The sequence below is a fragment of the Mesoplodon mirus genome, assembly GCF_964341445.2.
Source record: "Mesoplodon mirus genome assembly, chromosome: 19".
Lineage (NCBI taxonomy): Eukaryota > Metazoa > Chordata > Mammalia > Artiodactyla > Ziphiidae > Mesoplodon > Mesoplodon mirus.
The window spans coordinates 37,147,197-37,163,164 of NC_138995.1; the positions used below are offsets into that span (position 1 = coordinate 37,147,197).

General features: G+C 39.0%; 1 protein-coding gene across 2 annotated transcripts in view; it reads left to right on the plus strand.

Annotated features, from left to right (window-relative positions):
* Nucleotides 1-15,396, plus strand: part of MYLK3 (myosin light chain kinase 3) — a 47,882-nt gene extending 32,486 nt beyond the window's left edge. For both annotated transcript variants that reach the window (XM_082607152.1, XM_082607153.1), the window contains 4 exons: nucleotides 8,968-9,096; nucleotides 10,278-10,430; nucleotides 11,399-11,531; nucleotides 12,492-15,396. In XM_082607152.1, the coding sequence (XP_082463278.1) occupies nucleotides 8,968-9,096; nucleotides 10,278-10,430; nucleotides 11,399-11,531; nucleotides 12,492-12,551 (475 nt within the window). In that variant the 3' untranslated portion in view covers nucleotides 12,552-15,396. The remainder of the gene's footprint in view (nucleotides 1-8,967; nucleotides 9,097-10,277; nucleotides 10,431-11,398; nucleotides 11,532-12,491) is intronic.
* The last annotated feature ends 572 nt before the right edge of the window (nucleotides 15,397-15,968 follow it).

The following is a 15,968-nucleotide window of genomic DNA, read 5'->3' on the forward strand; positions in this document are numbered from 1 at the left end:
ACACCACACTGGTTGGGAGTCAGTGATCTAGGCTGAGTTGAACTGGGCTTGGATGCAGGTCAGTGAGGACAGGTCTGTTCCAGGTGTGTCTCATTCTCTTCTCATGGTGATGGCCGAGGAGCAAGAGGGTACGCTCCTACAGCCTAGCTTGGAATTGGCCCACCGTCATGTCCACCCACATTCCACTGGCCAAAGCAGCTCATGTGGCCAAGCTCACCATCAATGGGATGGGGCAATATATGCCATCTCTAGTGGAAGGAACTACAAAGTCACATAATACAGGATGTGGCTGTGGGGCAGATGAAGCAGTGGAAACAAGGATGCATCCTGGGAAAGGGACGTCCAGGGGCTGAGAGCCTGGACCTTCTCTCCTCAAGGGGAAGCCTGTTCCTCTCAGTTTGGCTCCTTGGCCCCGAGGCTCCAGTCAGGTGCCAGTGCAGGGGAGGAACAGGCTGCCAGAGGAAGGCTCTAGCTCTCCTCCCCTCCCTGGCTTTCCGCCACAACTCAGCCACCAAGGTGATCTTTGTTGCTCTTTCACTGGATGAGTATGGTCTGTGTTGGCTCAGGGTCTGCATTTGCCTGACTCTCAGAAAATTTGGAAGAGAAGAGACTGTATTTTGAAAACTCACATCCCTGATTTAAAGGAATCAGGCCACATTGGCAGGATATTTATTTTATTCTTCTCTGTTTCTCAATTGCCTCATCTGTAAAATGGGGACAATAAACTTACCTACTTCATAGGGTTGTTGTGAGGATGAAAAGTTTATATAAGTAAAACTTTTAGCATTGTATCTGGCGAATAGGAAGTGCCCATTAATTTTTTTAAATTAACACTTCATTTTTTAGAGGAGTTTTAGGTACACATCAAAATTGGGGGGAAGGAACAGGGATTTCCCATTTATCCCCTGTCCCCACACATGCAAGTCCTCCCCTCATCACCATTGATAAGCCTACACTGACACATCATAATCACCCAAAGTCCACAGTTTAAATTTAGGTTCACTCTTGGTGTTGTACATTCTATGGGTTTGGGCAAATGTATGATGACATGTATTCATCATTATAGTATCATACAAAGTATTTTCACTGCTCTAAAAATCCTCTGTGCTTCACCTGTTTATCTCTCTCTCCTCCCTAATCCCTGGCAACCACGGATTTTTTACTGTCTCCACAGTTTTGCCTTCTCCAGAATGTCATATATTTGGAATCATACAGTATGTAGCCTTTTCAGACTGGCTTCTTTCACTTAGCAATATGCTTTTCTTTTAAACTTTTTATTTTATATTGGAGTATAGTTGATTAACAATGTTGTGTTAGTTTTAGGTGTACAGCAAACTGATTCAGTTATACATATACATGTATCTATTCTTTTTCAAATTCTTTTCCCATTTAGGTTGTTACATAATATTGGGCAGAGTTTCCTGTGCTATACAGCAGGTCCTTGTTGGTTATCCATTTTATTTATTTATTTTTATTGGAGTATAATTGCTTTACAATGCTGCGTTAGTTTCTGCTGTACAGTGCAGTGAATCAGTTATATGTATACATATATCCCTTCCCTCTTGGACCTCCCTCCCGCCACCCCATCCCGCCCATCTAGAACATCACAGAGTACCAAGCTGAGCTGCCTATGCTATACAGCAGGTTCCCACTAGCTATCTATTTTACACGTGGTAGTGTATTTATGTCAAACCTAATCTCCCAATTCATTCCACCCTCCCCTTCCCCACCGTGTCCACACATCCGTTCTCTACGTCTGCCTTTCTATTCCTGCCCTGCAAATAGACTCATCTGTACCATTTTTCTACATTCCACATATATGCATTAATATACGATACTTGTTTTTCTCCTTCTGACTTACTTCACTCTGTATGACAGTCTCTAGGTCCATCCACATCTCTACAAATGACCCAATTTCATTTCTTTTTGTGGCTGAGTAATATTCCATTGTATATATGTTCCACATCTTCTTTATCCACTCCTCTGTGGATGGACATTTAGGTTGTTTCCATGTCCTGGCTATTGTAAATAGTGCTGCAATGAACATTGGGATACATGTGTCTTTTTGAATTATGGTTTTCTCAGGGTATATGCCCAGTAGTGATATTGCTGCATCGAATGGTAGTTCTAGTTTTAGTTTTTTAAGGAACCTCCATACAGTTCTCCATAGAGGCTGTATCAATTTACATTCTCACCAACAGTGCAAGAGGGTTCCCTTTTCCCTGCACCCTCTCCAGCATTTACTGTTTGTAGATTGTAAAAGTTCTTCCATGTCTTTTCATGGATTGATGATTCTTTTTTTATCACTAAATTTATTTATTTATTTAAAAAATTATTTTATTTATTTTTTTGTACAACAGGTTCTTATTAGTCATCCATTTTATACACGTCAGTGTATACATGACAATCTTAATCTCCCAATTCATCACACCACAACCCACACACCCCGCCGCTTTCCCCCCTTGGTGTCCATATGTTTGTTCTCTACTTCTGTGTCTCAATTTCTGCCCTGCAACCCGGTATATCTGTACCATTTTCTAGGTTCCACATATATGTGTTAATATACGGTATTTGTTTTTCTCTTTCTGACTTAACTTCACTCCGTGTGACAGTCTCTAGATGCATCCACGTCTCTACAAATGACCCACTTTCGTTACTTTTTATGGCTGAGTAATATTCCATTGTATATATGTACCACATCTTCTTTATCCATTCGTCTGTCAATGGGCATTTAGATTGTTTCCATGACCTGGCTATTGTAAATAGTGCTTCAATGAACATTGGGGTGCATGTGTCTTTTTGAATTATGGTTTTCTCTGGGTATATGCCTAGCAGTGGGATTGCTGGGTCATATGGTAACTCTATTTTTAGTTTTTTAAGGAACCTCCACATTGTTCTCCATAGTGGCTGTATCAATTTACATTCCCACCAACAGTGCAAGAGGATTCCCTTTTCTCCATACCCTCTCCAGCATTTGTTGTTTGTAGATTTTCTGATGATGCCCATTCTAACTGGTGTGAGGTGATACCTCATTGTAGTTTTGATTTGCATTTCTCTAATGATTAGTGATGTTGAGCAGCTTTTCATTTGCTTCTTGGCCATCTGTATGTCTTCTTTGGAGAAATGTCTATTTCGGTCTTCTGATTTTTGGATTGGGTTGTTTGTTTTTTTAATATTGAGCTGCATGAGCTGTTTAAATATTTTGGAGATTAATCCTTTGTCCGATGATTCATTTGCAAATATTTTCTCCCATTCTGAGGGTTGTCTTTTTGTCTTGTTTATGGTTTCCTTTGCTGTGCAAATGCTTTTAAGTTTCATTAGGTCCCATTTGTTTATTTTTGTTTTTATTTCCATTAATCTAGAAGGTGGATCAAAAAAGATCTTGCTGTGATTTATGTCAGAGTGTTCTTCTTATGTTTTCCTCTAAGAGTTTTATAGTGTCCGGTCTTACATTTAGGTCTCTAATCCATTTGAGTTTATTTTTGTGTATGGTGTTAGGGAGTGTTCTAATTTCATTCTTCTACATGTAGCTGTCCAGTTTTCCCAGCACCAGTTATTGAAGAGACTCTCTTTTCTCCATCATATATCCTTGCCTCCTTTGTCATAGATTAGTTGACCATAGGTGCATGGGTTTATCTCTGGGCTTTCTATCTTGTTCCATTGATCTATATTTCTGTTTTTGTGGCAGTAGCATATTGTCTTGATTACTGTAGCTTTGTAGTATAGTCTGAAGGCAGGGAGCCTGATTTCTTCAGCTCCAGTTTTTTTCCCTCAAGACTGCTTTAGCTATTTGGGGTCTTTTGTGTCTCCATACAAATTTTAAGATTTTTTTGCTCTAGTTCTGTATTAAAATGCCATTGGTAAGTTGATAGGGATTGCATTGAATCTGTAGATTGCTTTGGGTAGTATAGTCATTTTCATAATATTGATTCTTCTAATCCAAGAACATCTCTCCATCTGTCAGTATTATCTTTAATTTCTTTCATCAGTGTCATAGTTTTCTGCATACAGGTCTTTTGTCTCCCTCGGTAGGTTTATTCCTAGGTATCCTATTCTTTTTGTTGCAATGGTAAATGGAAGTGTTTCCTTAATTTCTCTTTCAGATTTTTCATCATTAGTGTATAAGAATGCAAGAGATTTCTGTGCATTAAATTTCTATCTGGCAACTTTACAAAATTTACTGATTAGCTCTAGTAGTTTCCTGGTAGTATCTTTAGGATTCTCTATGTAGAGTATCATGTCATCTGCAAACAGTGACAGTTTTACTTCTTTTTTTCCAATCTGTAGTCCTTTTTTTTGTGTGTGTGTGGTATGTGGGCCTCTCACTGTTGTGGCCTCTCCCGTTGCAGAGCACAGGCTCCGGACTCACAGCTCAGCAGCCATGGCTCATGGGCCCAGCCGCTCCACAGCATGTGGGATCTTCCCAGACCAGGGCACGAACCCATGTCCCCTGCATCAGCAGGCGGACTCTCAACCACTGCGCCACCAGGGAAGCCCTGTAGTCATTTTATTTCTTTTTCTTCTCTGATTGCTGTGCCCAGGACTTCCAAAACTATGTAGAATAATAGTGGTGAGAGTGGACATGCTTGTCTTGTTCCTGATCTTAGAGGAAATGCTTTCAGTTTTTCACTACTGAGAATGATGTTTGCTGTGGGTTTGTCTCATATGGCCTTTATTATGTTGAAGTAGGTTCCCTCTATGCCCACTTTCTGGAGAGTTTTTATCATAAATCGGTGTTGAATATTGTCAAAAGCTATTTCTGCATCTATTGAGATGATCATATGGTTTTTATTCTTCAATTTGTTGATATGGTGTATCACACTGATTGATTTGCATATATTGAAGAATCCTTGCATCCCTGGGATAAATCCCACTTGATCATGGTATATGATCCTTTTAATGTGTTGTTGGATTCTGTTTGCTAGTATTTTGATGAGGATTTTTGCATCTATATTCATCACTGATATTGGTCTGTAATTTTCTATTTTTGCAGTATCTTTGTCTGGTTTTGGTATCAGGGTGATTGTGGCCTCATAGAATAAGTTTGGGAGTGTTCCTTCCACTGTAATTTTTTGGAAGAGTTTGAGAAGGATGGGTGTTAGCTCTTCTCTAAATGTTTGATAGAATTCACCTGTGAAGCCATCTGGTCCTGGACTTTTGTTGGTTGGAAGATTTTTAATCACAGTTTCAATTTCATTACTTGTGATTGGTCTGTTCATATTTTCTATTGCTTCCTGGTTCAGTCTTGGAAGGTTATACCTTTCTAAGAATTTTTCCATTTCTTCCAGGTTATCCATTTTATTGGCATAGAGTTGCTTGTAGTAGTCTCTTAAGATGCTTTGTATTTTGGCGGTGTCTGTTGTAACTTCTCCTTTTTCATTTCTAATTTTATTGATTTGAGTCCCCTCCCTCTTTTTCTTGATGAGTCTGGCTAATGGTTTATCAATTTTGTTTATCTTCTCAAAGAACCAGCTTTTAGTTTTATAGATCTTTGCTATTGTTTTCTTTGTTTCTATTTCATTTATTTCTGCTCTGATCTTTATGATTTCTTTCCTTCTGCTAACTTTGGGTTTTGTTTGTTCTTTCTCTAGTTTAGGTGTAACATTTAGGTGTAACATTAGATTGTTTATTTGAGATATTTCTTGTTTCTTGAGGTAGGCTTGTATAGCTACAAACTTCCCTCTTAGAACTGCTTTTGCTGCATCCCATAGGTTTGGATCATCGTGTTTTCACTGTCATTTTTCTCTAGGTATTTTTTATTTCCTCTTTGATTTCTTCAGTGATCTCTTCGTTATTTAGTAACGTATTGTTTAGCCTCCATGTGTTTGTGTTTTTCACATTCTTTTCCCTGTTATTGATTTCTTATCTCATAGTGTTGTGGTCAGAAAAGATGCTTGATATGATTTCAATTTTCTTAAATTTACTGAGGCTTGATTTGTGACCCAAGATGTGATCTATCCTGGTTAATGTTCTGTGTACACTTGAGAAGAAAATGTAATCTGCTGTTTTTGGATGGAATGGCCTATAAATATCAAATAAATCTATGACATTTAAAGCTTGTGTTTCCTATTAATTTTCTGTTTGGATGATCTGTCCATTGGTGTAAGTGAGGTGTTAAAGTCGCCCACTATTATTGTGTTACTGTCGATTTCCTCTTTTAGAGCTCTTAGCAGTTGCCTTATATATTGAGGTGCTCCTGTGTTGGGTGCATATATATTTATAATTGTTATATCTTCTTCTTGGATTGATCCCTTGATCATTATGTAGTGTCCTTCCTTGTGTCTTGTAACATTCTTTATTTTAAAGTCTATTTTATCTGATGAGTATTGCTACTGCAGCTTTCTTTTGATTTCCATTTGCATGGAATATCTTTTTCCATTCCCTTACTTTCAGTCTGTATGTGTCCCTAGGTCTGAAGTGGGTCTCTTGTAGACAGCATATATATGGGTGTTGTTTTTGTATCCATTCAGAGAGCCTGTGTCTTTTGGTTGGAACATTTAATCCATTCACGTTTAAGGTAATTATTGATATGTATGTTCCTATTACCATTTTCCTGATTGTTTTGGGTTTGGTTTTGTAGGTCTTTTTCTTCTCTTGTGTTTCCCACTTAGAGAAGCTCCTTTAGCATTTGTTGTTGAGCTGGTTTGGTGGTGCTGAATTCTCTTAACTTTTGCTTGTCTGTAAATCTTTTGATTTCTCCATCAAATCTGAATGCGATTGTTGCTGGGTAGAGTAATCTTGGTTGTAGGTTCTTCCCTTTCATCACTTTAAGTATATCACGTCACTCCCTTCTGGCTTGTAGAGTTTCTGCTGAGAAATCACCTGTTAACCTTATGGCAGTTCCCTTGTATGTTATTTATTGTTTTTCCCTTGCTGCTTTCAATAATTTTTCTTTGTCTTTAATTTTTGCCAATTTGATTACTATGTGTCTTGGCATGTTTCTCCTTGGGTTTATCCTGTATGGGACTCTCTGAGCTTCCTGGTCTTGGGTGGCTATTTCCTTTCCCATGTTAGGGAAGTTTTTGAGTATAATCTCTTCAAATGTTTTCTAGGGTCCTTTCTCTCTCTCTTCTCATTCTGGGACCCCTATAATGTGATTTTTGTTGCATTTAATGTTGTTCCAGATGTCTCTTAGGCTATCTTCATTTCTTTTCATTCTTTTTCCTTTATTCTCTTCTACAGCAGTGAATTCCACCATTCTGTCTTCCAGGTCCCTTATCCGTTCTTCTGCCTCAGTTATTCTGCTATTGATTCCTTCTAGTGTAGTTTTCATTTCAGTTATTGTATGGTTCATCTCTGTTTGTTTGTTCTTTAATTCTTCTAGATCTTTATTAAACATTTCTTGCATCTTCTCAATCTCTGCCTCCATTGTTTTTCCGAGGTCCTGCATTGTCTTCACTATCATTATTCTGAATTCTTTTTCTGGAAGATTGCCTATCTCCAATTCATTTAGTTGTTTTTCTGGGGTTTTATCTTGTTCCTTCATCTGGTACATAGCCCTCTGCCTCTTCATCTTGTCTATCTTTCTGTGAATCTCTTTTTTATTTTTTTTAAGTGTTGAATACTATTCCATTGTCTAGATGTACCATACTTTATATTATCCATTCTCCAACTGAAGGACATCTTTTTTGCTGCCCATTAAATTTCAGCTAGAGGTTTTCTTCTTTTTCAAGACTGATTCTAAAAACCAACTTTCTCCAACCCCTTCCCCATACAGCCATCAATTCTCTTCCTAGCCTTCCTTAAACTTCATGTTCAGAATACTTTTTCTAGTTCTTTTTCTTTTTGTAATTGTATAAAATACACATAACATAAAATTTACCATGTTAGCAATTTTCAAGATTAGTTACAGTAGTCTTTAAATATGTTCATATTGTTGTGCAACCAATCTCCAGAGCTTTTTTTACCTTGCAATACTGAAACTCTGTACCCAGTAAACAACTACCCCTCATTTTCCTCCTGCCTTCAGCCCCTGGAAACCAGCAGCCTACCTTCTGTCTCTGAATTGACTACACTGGGAACCTCATATAAGTGGAATCATACAGTATTTGCCTTTTTGTGACTGGCTTATTTCACTTATTGTAATGTCTTCAAAGTTCATCCATATTACAACATATGTCAGAATTTCCTTTCTTTTTAAGGCTGAATAATATCATATTGTATGTATATACCACATTTTTTTATCCATTCATCTGCTGATGGACAGTTGGGTTGCTCCTCCTTTTGGCTATTCTGAATAATGCTGCTATGAACATGGGTGTATAAATATCTCTTCAAGACTCTGCTTTTAATTCTTTTGGATATATACCCAGAAGTAGGATTCCTGCATCATATGGTAGTTCTTTAAAAATTTTTTTGAAGAACTGCCATACTGTTTTCCATAGCAGCTGCTCCCTTTTACATTCCTACTGACAAGGTTCTAATTTCTTCACATCCTAGCCATCATTTGCAATTTTCTATTTTTTTCTGATGGTGTGAGGTAATATCTCATTGTGGTTTTGATTTGCATTTCCCTGATGATCAGTGATGTTGAGCATTTTGCCTCTTTCTATAACTCCTATCGTCTTCCCTTTAACCATGATGCACAATAGAGCAGTCCTCCCCACACAGCTTCTGCACAGGTTGTTTGTGTTCATCCATGTGACTGCAGGCCAGTCACATAAGATATATTGATCTTCCCTTTTTTGATTAAGATATATTGATCTTCCCTCTTTTCAGATTGTAAATACCTGGAGGAGGAGGAGGACTGTGGTTTTCTTATTCTCCACAGTGACTTAGGAAAGTCTGCATTTAGGGCCTGGGTGTGTGATGATTTCCCAGTAAACCACGCGTGGTGGGATATGATGTCCAGAAAACATGGCTGACAGCAAGGTTTGGGGAGTGTTTAGCGCCCCCCCCCAGGAATTAGCCGGGCATCCACATCTCTCAGGGCTCACTCCCATTGTCCTCTGCACCCCTCCTCCCCAGGTACAAGCCTCGGGAGAAGCTGAAGGTGAACTTTGGCACTCCGGAGTTCCTGGCCCCGGAAGTTGTCAATTACGAGTTTGTCTCGTTCCCAACGGACATGTGGAGTGTGGGAGTCATCACCTACATGCTGTGAGTACCCAGGGGCCTGACGCCCCAATGGGAATGGGGGCCATTTGTCTTAGTTTGGGTATCCTTAGAAGCAGCAAAAATTTGAGGGCAAGGAGTTTATTGGGGAGGCATCCCTAAGAAAAGCCAACAGAGAAGTGGGGAAGTGAAATGGGGAAGGAAGGCAGCCAGTAAAGTGTGTGTTGTGGAGTCAGTAACCACTGCGGGCACCTGGAGTTTAATCCTGCAGGGAACTGGGGCCCACTGTGGGACACCCACTCAGAGCTAGGCCAGCTAGTGGGGGAGGGAGTTGCGGTATTAATACACTGACTCTAATCAGTTGTTGCCAGTGGGCTGGTCCCAGAGTTATTAATTCCCCGAAACTTCTGGGTGGATAAATCAGCTTCCACTGGAGAGAAAGCCCTCTGGCAAAGGAATGCAGGAGCTGTGGTGCAAGTGGGGCTGGAGTGCACTGAAGCGGTAAGGAGAGGGGAGGGCAGGGCAGGGCACAGCTCCTGCATCTTCTATCTTTGTCCCTCTGCTCTGCACTCCCTGTTTTCTGTGGGCTGAAGAAGCAGAGTTAGGATGGGCTGAGAGGAGATCTGTGCACAGACTAAATGTCCTCCTCTCTCTCCAACTGTGGACATTCCTCAGCTATTTCCTCAGAGGCTCAACAAAATCAAGCTTTGCTCCCAGTCTTATTATTACAGTTTAACTGTTTGCCCACACTTTGTGTGTGTGCTACACCAGGTTGGGGAATATTGTGGCCCAAGGCCAGCCAGTGAAGTTGTCTCATCTCTCTGCCCTCCTCTAGAGGAGTCTAATAAAGCCAGTTTTCCTTTGGCCCCTGAGGCCTGGGTAGTCTCAGAGACATGCCAAGCTATCTTAATGTTCAGTCAAATGTACCTGATAAATGGGCATATTGGGTTGGACCCCAATTTACTCTTTACTTCAGGGTAAGGGGGAATGTGGTGAGCGTGATAGGGGACTTATTCCACCACTCTCCCTGCTGTCAATTTTTCAGTGCTTCCACTTCCTTTATTGAGCGCACTGGACTTCTCCTGTGGAGAGGCAATGGGGGTGCTTTTCTTTTGAACCCTCTTGGTTCTGGTTAGTTCTGCTTGACCTTGTAAGAGGCTTCTCTATCTTGTCGATGTGTGTTGGTATAGCTTCCACATACTGACAGTCCTTTCTCTCCTCTGTAGGCTCAGTGGTTTGTCCCCATTTCTAGGGGAAACAGATGCAGAGACCATGAATTTCATTGTGAACTGTAGCTGGAATTTTGATGCTGACACCTTTGAAGGGCTGTCAGAGGAGGCCAAGGACTTTGTCTCCCGGTTGCTGATCAAAGAGAAGAGGTACCCTTTATTGCTTGTCACCCATGATCCATCCTGATGGTGACCATCCATTTGAGTGCTGTGGAAATCAGGCTGGTGCTGGGCAGGGCTGCTGAAGCAAATGGTCCTTTTTCCCTGTAGACCGATTCTGTCCAGGATTTCTTAGTCTGCTACTTCTTTGGGGGAAAAAAAGAAAAGGTAGCAGGGAAAGGGACAAAGGAAGTCAGTTAAGAAACAAGCAACTAGGAGCATAAAATCTAGACAAGAGTTTTAAAAAGGACCATATTTACAAATTAGGCCTATTTCTAAGTTATTGCTTTTCATAGGCTAATGTTGAAAAAAAGTTGAGATATGCAGTTGTTATTCCCCAGAATAAAAGACAGAAAACCTTATTTCTTGGTGATGAAGACCTACTTCGTTTTCAGTAGCTATATCAAGGTTATGGGTTGGGACACTGAGTTTTCCGATACTCAGACATATGGAAATAACTACAAGTGATGGGGCCCAAGATCTGGGCTCTGAGACAGCTCTCGTTCCCTGGCCTTGACTGTTTTGTTTCTTCCTTATTGTGAAAAGTTATGTGAGAAGAAATATATTTCTAATTCAGATGAACAAGTTGACATTATTCTCTGTGAAGAAAGATGAGCTTCTTTCAAGGCTCATGCTCTTTACTTCTTAAGAGCAATTCCAGGCACAGCTGGCCCTCCTACTGTCCTGCCTTGATTCCCCAGCTCTCTCTGGGAGGTGGTGATTAATCACTAGGACACATCTCCTCAATAGAGGGCAGGGAACATTTTGCTAACGACAGTCTTGCACTTTTAAGGATGGGAATTTTAGGTAGTAGGAGGTCTTTTTTTAGTACGTGGCATGAATCTGCTTATATGATTAATCTGTTCCACTGACTCAGCTTCCTACCAATTAAACAGATTTTGGATAGCCAGAAAAATGGAACCCCAACTAAAAATCTCACCTGCTGTTTGATTTCACAGCTGCAGAATGAGTGCCACACAGTGCCTGAAACATGAGTGGTTGAATAACTTGCCTGCCAAAGCTTCTAAATCGAAAGTTCGTCTCAAATCCCAACTATTGCTGCAGAAATACATGGCTCAGAGGAAATGGAAGGTATCTGTTTTTCATTTAGTAAAAGCAGCATTTGTTTTCTTAAAATGTCCTTTGAAAGAAGTGTACTAAGTTTTTACTTACGTTTTGCTTCTAAATAGATTATTTAGGGGGAAAAGAGTTTCATGTCAAAAACCTGTTACCTTGATTAAAAAATGCCACAGACTAAAAGTGACTGGCATAAAAATAGCATTTAATTCATACTATGTGAACACCTGAAGTGACAGAATGAAGTTTGAGCATGTGTTCTCAATGAACATCGCAGTGCAGTGCTCAGAACTAACTGCCTGTAGCTTGAGGATGATTCCTCCACATTTTAGAAAAAGGGCCTAAGAAAGCCCTATTAGGCTTTAAAAGCTTTATAATTTTGTTTACAACAGAACTCTTTGGAACCATGGACATAGAATGTATCTTAAAAACAATTGTCCTCCAGGGAAGTGACTTTCCAACATTTTGATATTGGCTTAGATCTTCAATAAAAAACAAACCAAAATGCTTTACCCAGAGAGCCAGTATACAAGTACACGTATACTCGCACACATGTGAAACAAAAATACTGCGACATTTGCTCCACAGAGTGTGATGCACTCTGATATTTTCTATTCTATGATATTTAGTTTCATTTAAAAAAAGTTGTTAGTCATGCCCCACCAATTTGATTTCATGACCCACTGGTGGGTTGTGAGTTACAATTTGAAAAATACCATTCTAGGGTGCTCCATTTTTCACACGAAAAGGGTAAGATAACATATTTTCTCACTTCAAACTTGCTCTAAACATGCCCCTGAAAGTCATGTGACTGTTTTTCTATAATTTTGCTAGAATCTTCTTTTCCCCTTTAGTTATCAATTTTAAACAAACCCAAGTGGCTAAACTTAAGCAAGTCCTTTTATTGTTTCTTCTTAAAGTAATTGATCTAAAAATATGCCATTTTCCCTCCCTTTTTTCTCTCCTTACCTTAAGAAACACTTCTACGTGGTGACTGCTGCCAACAGGTTAAGGAAATTTCCACCTTGTCCCTAATCCTCAACTCTGCTTCTCCCATGGGCCCAGAAATTACTGAGACTGGTGGTGAAGTCATGACTGAAGATTTTTAATAATCTGGCCTTCTACTTATTTTGTAAAAAAAGGTTATGGCTGTTGCCTTCCTTGTGGATGAAAAGTGGCTGTAGAGAGACTGACCTAAGAACTTTTTTCTGCCTTATAAGATCAGTTGAAATGCTGTGATTACTTTTCAAGTGTACCTACTTTTGGTGATAAGTGTAGGCATGCTTTAGGTAGGTAGGAAAGCTTCTACTTTGCATATGTTAAATTTAAAGTCTAAGCTTACTCTGATTAAAGAACCCAGTGGACTATCACGCAGGGCATGTTAGTCAGTGTTACCTCCTCCAGTGCAAAGAATTCCTAGCTTTTTGACTTGCTCAAGTGTGAGCTAACATTTTGTACTACATTTGTTGCTCTAGTGTGAAGCAATGTGGATTTAGGGCAGAGATCCTCAAACTTGTTTTAGCTTGTGCTCCCTTTGGAGAAACAAAACATGCATCCTTTAATATTCTTTGAAATTTCAAAATGTACTGACTGTCATGGTTATATCAGAGCAATGATAGTTTTGAATATGCTTTTAAAATCTGTACATACCTCTACCCTCTCCTAATTCTGCCCTGTCCTGACATTGGCAGTCTCCCTCCTGATCTCTCTTCCACAGTTATGAATCTATGGTCTAGTAAGTCTGGGAACTGGTATGTAATATGTGAAAGAGAGATAAGAATGTAATGATGTTCAGCTTTTCTGAGAGAAACACAGAAATGATGCATCAAGAGAAAACAAATGAAAACTGCTCTCCTACTGTTTTATCAGGTATATACCCATCACTTAACTAACTTCAAGAAATGATTAACAAGGAGTACTTTATTATTCAAAAGGAAACAATCCTTTAAATTTCCTTAGTTGTAAGGAAGTTTTTGTGCTATTCTCATGACCTTCTTGGGTCAGAAGTTTTTAGTTACTTTTAATTTTTAATTAGCCATGCAACAGTTTCACTGCCTTTCAGGACTTTTGTCCCATAATAAAGACTTTTTTTATTGTGGGGAGAGAGGCAGAAGATGGAGATATTAATCCTCCTGCTGCATTTCTTCAGTTATAACTTTCCCCTGGAACACTAACCCCTGTTGGGAAGCTAAGATTTTCAGTATCAGCACATCTAGGCCTGCTCCAAGCTTGTCGGCTTGTGGATGAATATCAGAAGAGATGGCTGCTGAAGCCTCCCTTTCATGGGCCAGTAACAGTGATTTGGTAAAATGCTTTATTTTTAAGGGTTCTGAAGGCAGCCTCCAGAAGGAGCTATAGAGGATATCTATAGTTCTATCTATAGTATGGTGATTCTTCCCTTCCTTGGGACTTCACATTCTTGGAGGAATGCTATGAATCTTCTCCCCAGAAAAATGTACAGTTAGTTATCCTGATCTAGAGTACCACTCCCTCATAGAAATATAATATGAGCCATATACATAATTTAAAATTTTCTGATAGCTTCTCTAAAAAGACCCCGGTAAAATTAGTTTTAATAATTTATTTAACATATCAAAACCTATTGCAATATGTAATCAATATAAAAATTATTGATTCTTTTTCATACTAAGTCTCCAAAATCTGGTGTGTATTTTACACTTAAAATACATGCCAGTTCAGATTCTAGATTTTTATCAGACATACACTTTGTATTTAGATTTCATAAAATTTACTGTGGAAAAATATAGTCACATATTCAAGTTGTTCAAGCATCTTAAATATTTTCTAGTATTTTTACGTTTAATTAAAATGAAATAAAATTAGAAATACAGTTGCATTAGCCACATTTTAAGTGCTTAATAGCCACATATGGTTAGTGGCTTCTATATAAGACAGGGCAGATCCAGAGAAAATCTGATAGCTATCAAATTTTAATTTTTCCCCCTATATGCTGTTATTCTCTACCTAGAGAAACTTTTCAACAAAGTTCCTTTGAGGGATTTGTTTAGGCCAGGCCCACACAAATGAGAGGTACTGCAGAAGTTAGCCTCCCTTATTTGAAAGGCGAGGGAGCTTTTATGAAACTTTAATTTTCTGGATATTTGTAGTTCTCTGCTGGTGTGTACTTGAAAATTTTTTAGATTGTAACTTTGCTAGTATTAACTATTTCAAACGGGACTTTTTAATTTGAATGAACAGTCATTGAAAACTTCTGGGAAATCAATGATACTCCAATATAAAATAAAAATTAAATTTAAAAAAATGAAAGAAAACTGCTGGGCAGAGGAACTCTGAAAGGTAGTCAGGACCCACTTTTTTCACCTATCAGATTTGGTGAGGGTGTGGGGAAAATGGAATTTTTCACTTTTGATGAATATGTATCCAAATAAAAGTCATGCCTATACTTTCACCCGGCAATTCCATTTCTAGAAATTTATCCCTCAGCAATACTTGAACAAGCGGGCAGAGATGTATGCAAAGTGACCTTTACTGTAGCAAAATGGCCCATATAGGTTGAAAACAACCTATATGTGCCTATCAGCAAGGGTTTCAATTTTGCCACATACATATGGGAGGTCACCTTGTAGCCAGTAAAGATAGATCTTAATGTACTGATTTTTATTATGAAAAAAATTATAGAACATATATATGGTATTATCCCATTTATGGAGAGACATGCTTATATGTGCATTAAAATTTTCTAGGTTATGCAAGAAAGTTAACAGTGTGGTGTAGAAAGTGGGTGATGGGGAGAGAGGGAATTCTACTTTTCACTTTATTACTTTCTAAACCATTTGAATTTTTTTTAACAATGAGCATGTATTGCTTTTAAAATTAAAAATTAGCAACCCACTGTCAAGTGTGGACCTTGTCTTGACCCTGATTTGAGCAAATAAACGATAAAAATATATTTCAGAGACATCCAGGGAAATTTAATTCTAAATTGCATATTTGGGCTTCCTTGGTGGTGCAGTGGTTAAGAATCTGCCTGCCAATGCAGGGGACACGGGTTTGAGCCCTGGTCTGGGAAGATCCCACATGCCACGGAGCAGCTAAGCCCGTGCGCCACAACTACGAAAGTCCATATGCCTAGAGCCTGTGCTCCGCAACAAGAGAAGCCACCGCAATGAGAAGCCCACACACTGCAATGACGAGTAGCCCCGGCTCGCCTCAACTAGAGAAAGACCGCACGCAGCAATGAAGACCCGATGCAGCCAAAAAAAAAAAAAAAAAAAAAAAAATTTTTTTTAATTGCATATTTGATGATAGAATTTCTATTAATATTGTGACTATGATAATGGTAATGTGGCTATAATGTGGGTTAAATGACTTCAGGAAAAAGGGAGATACAGTTAAGCAAGTGTGGCAAAATCTTAACTGTTGGGTTTGGGTAGTCAGTATGGGGTAGCATAATATTGTCCTCTAGTAAAG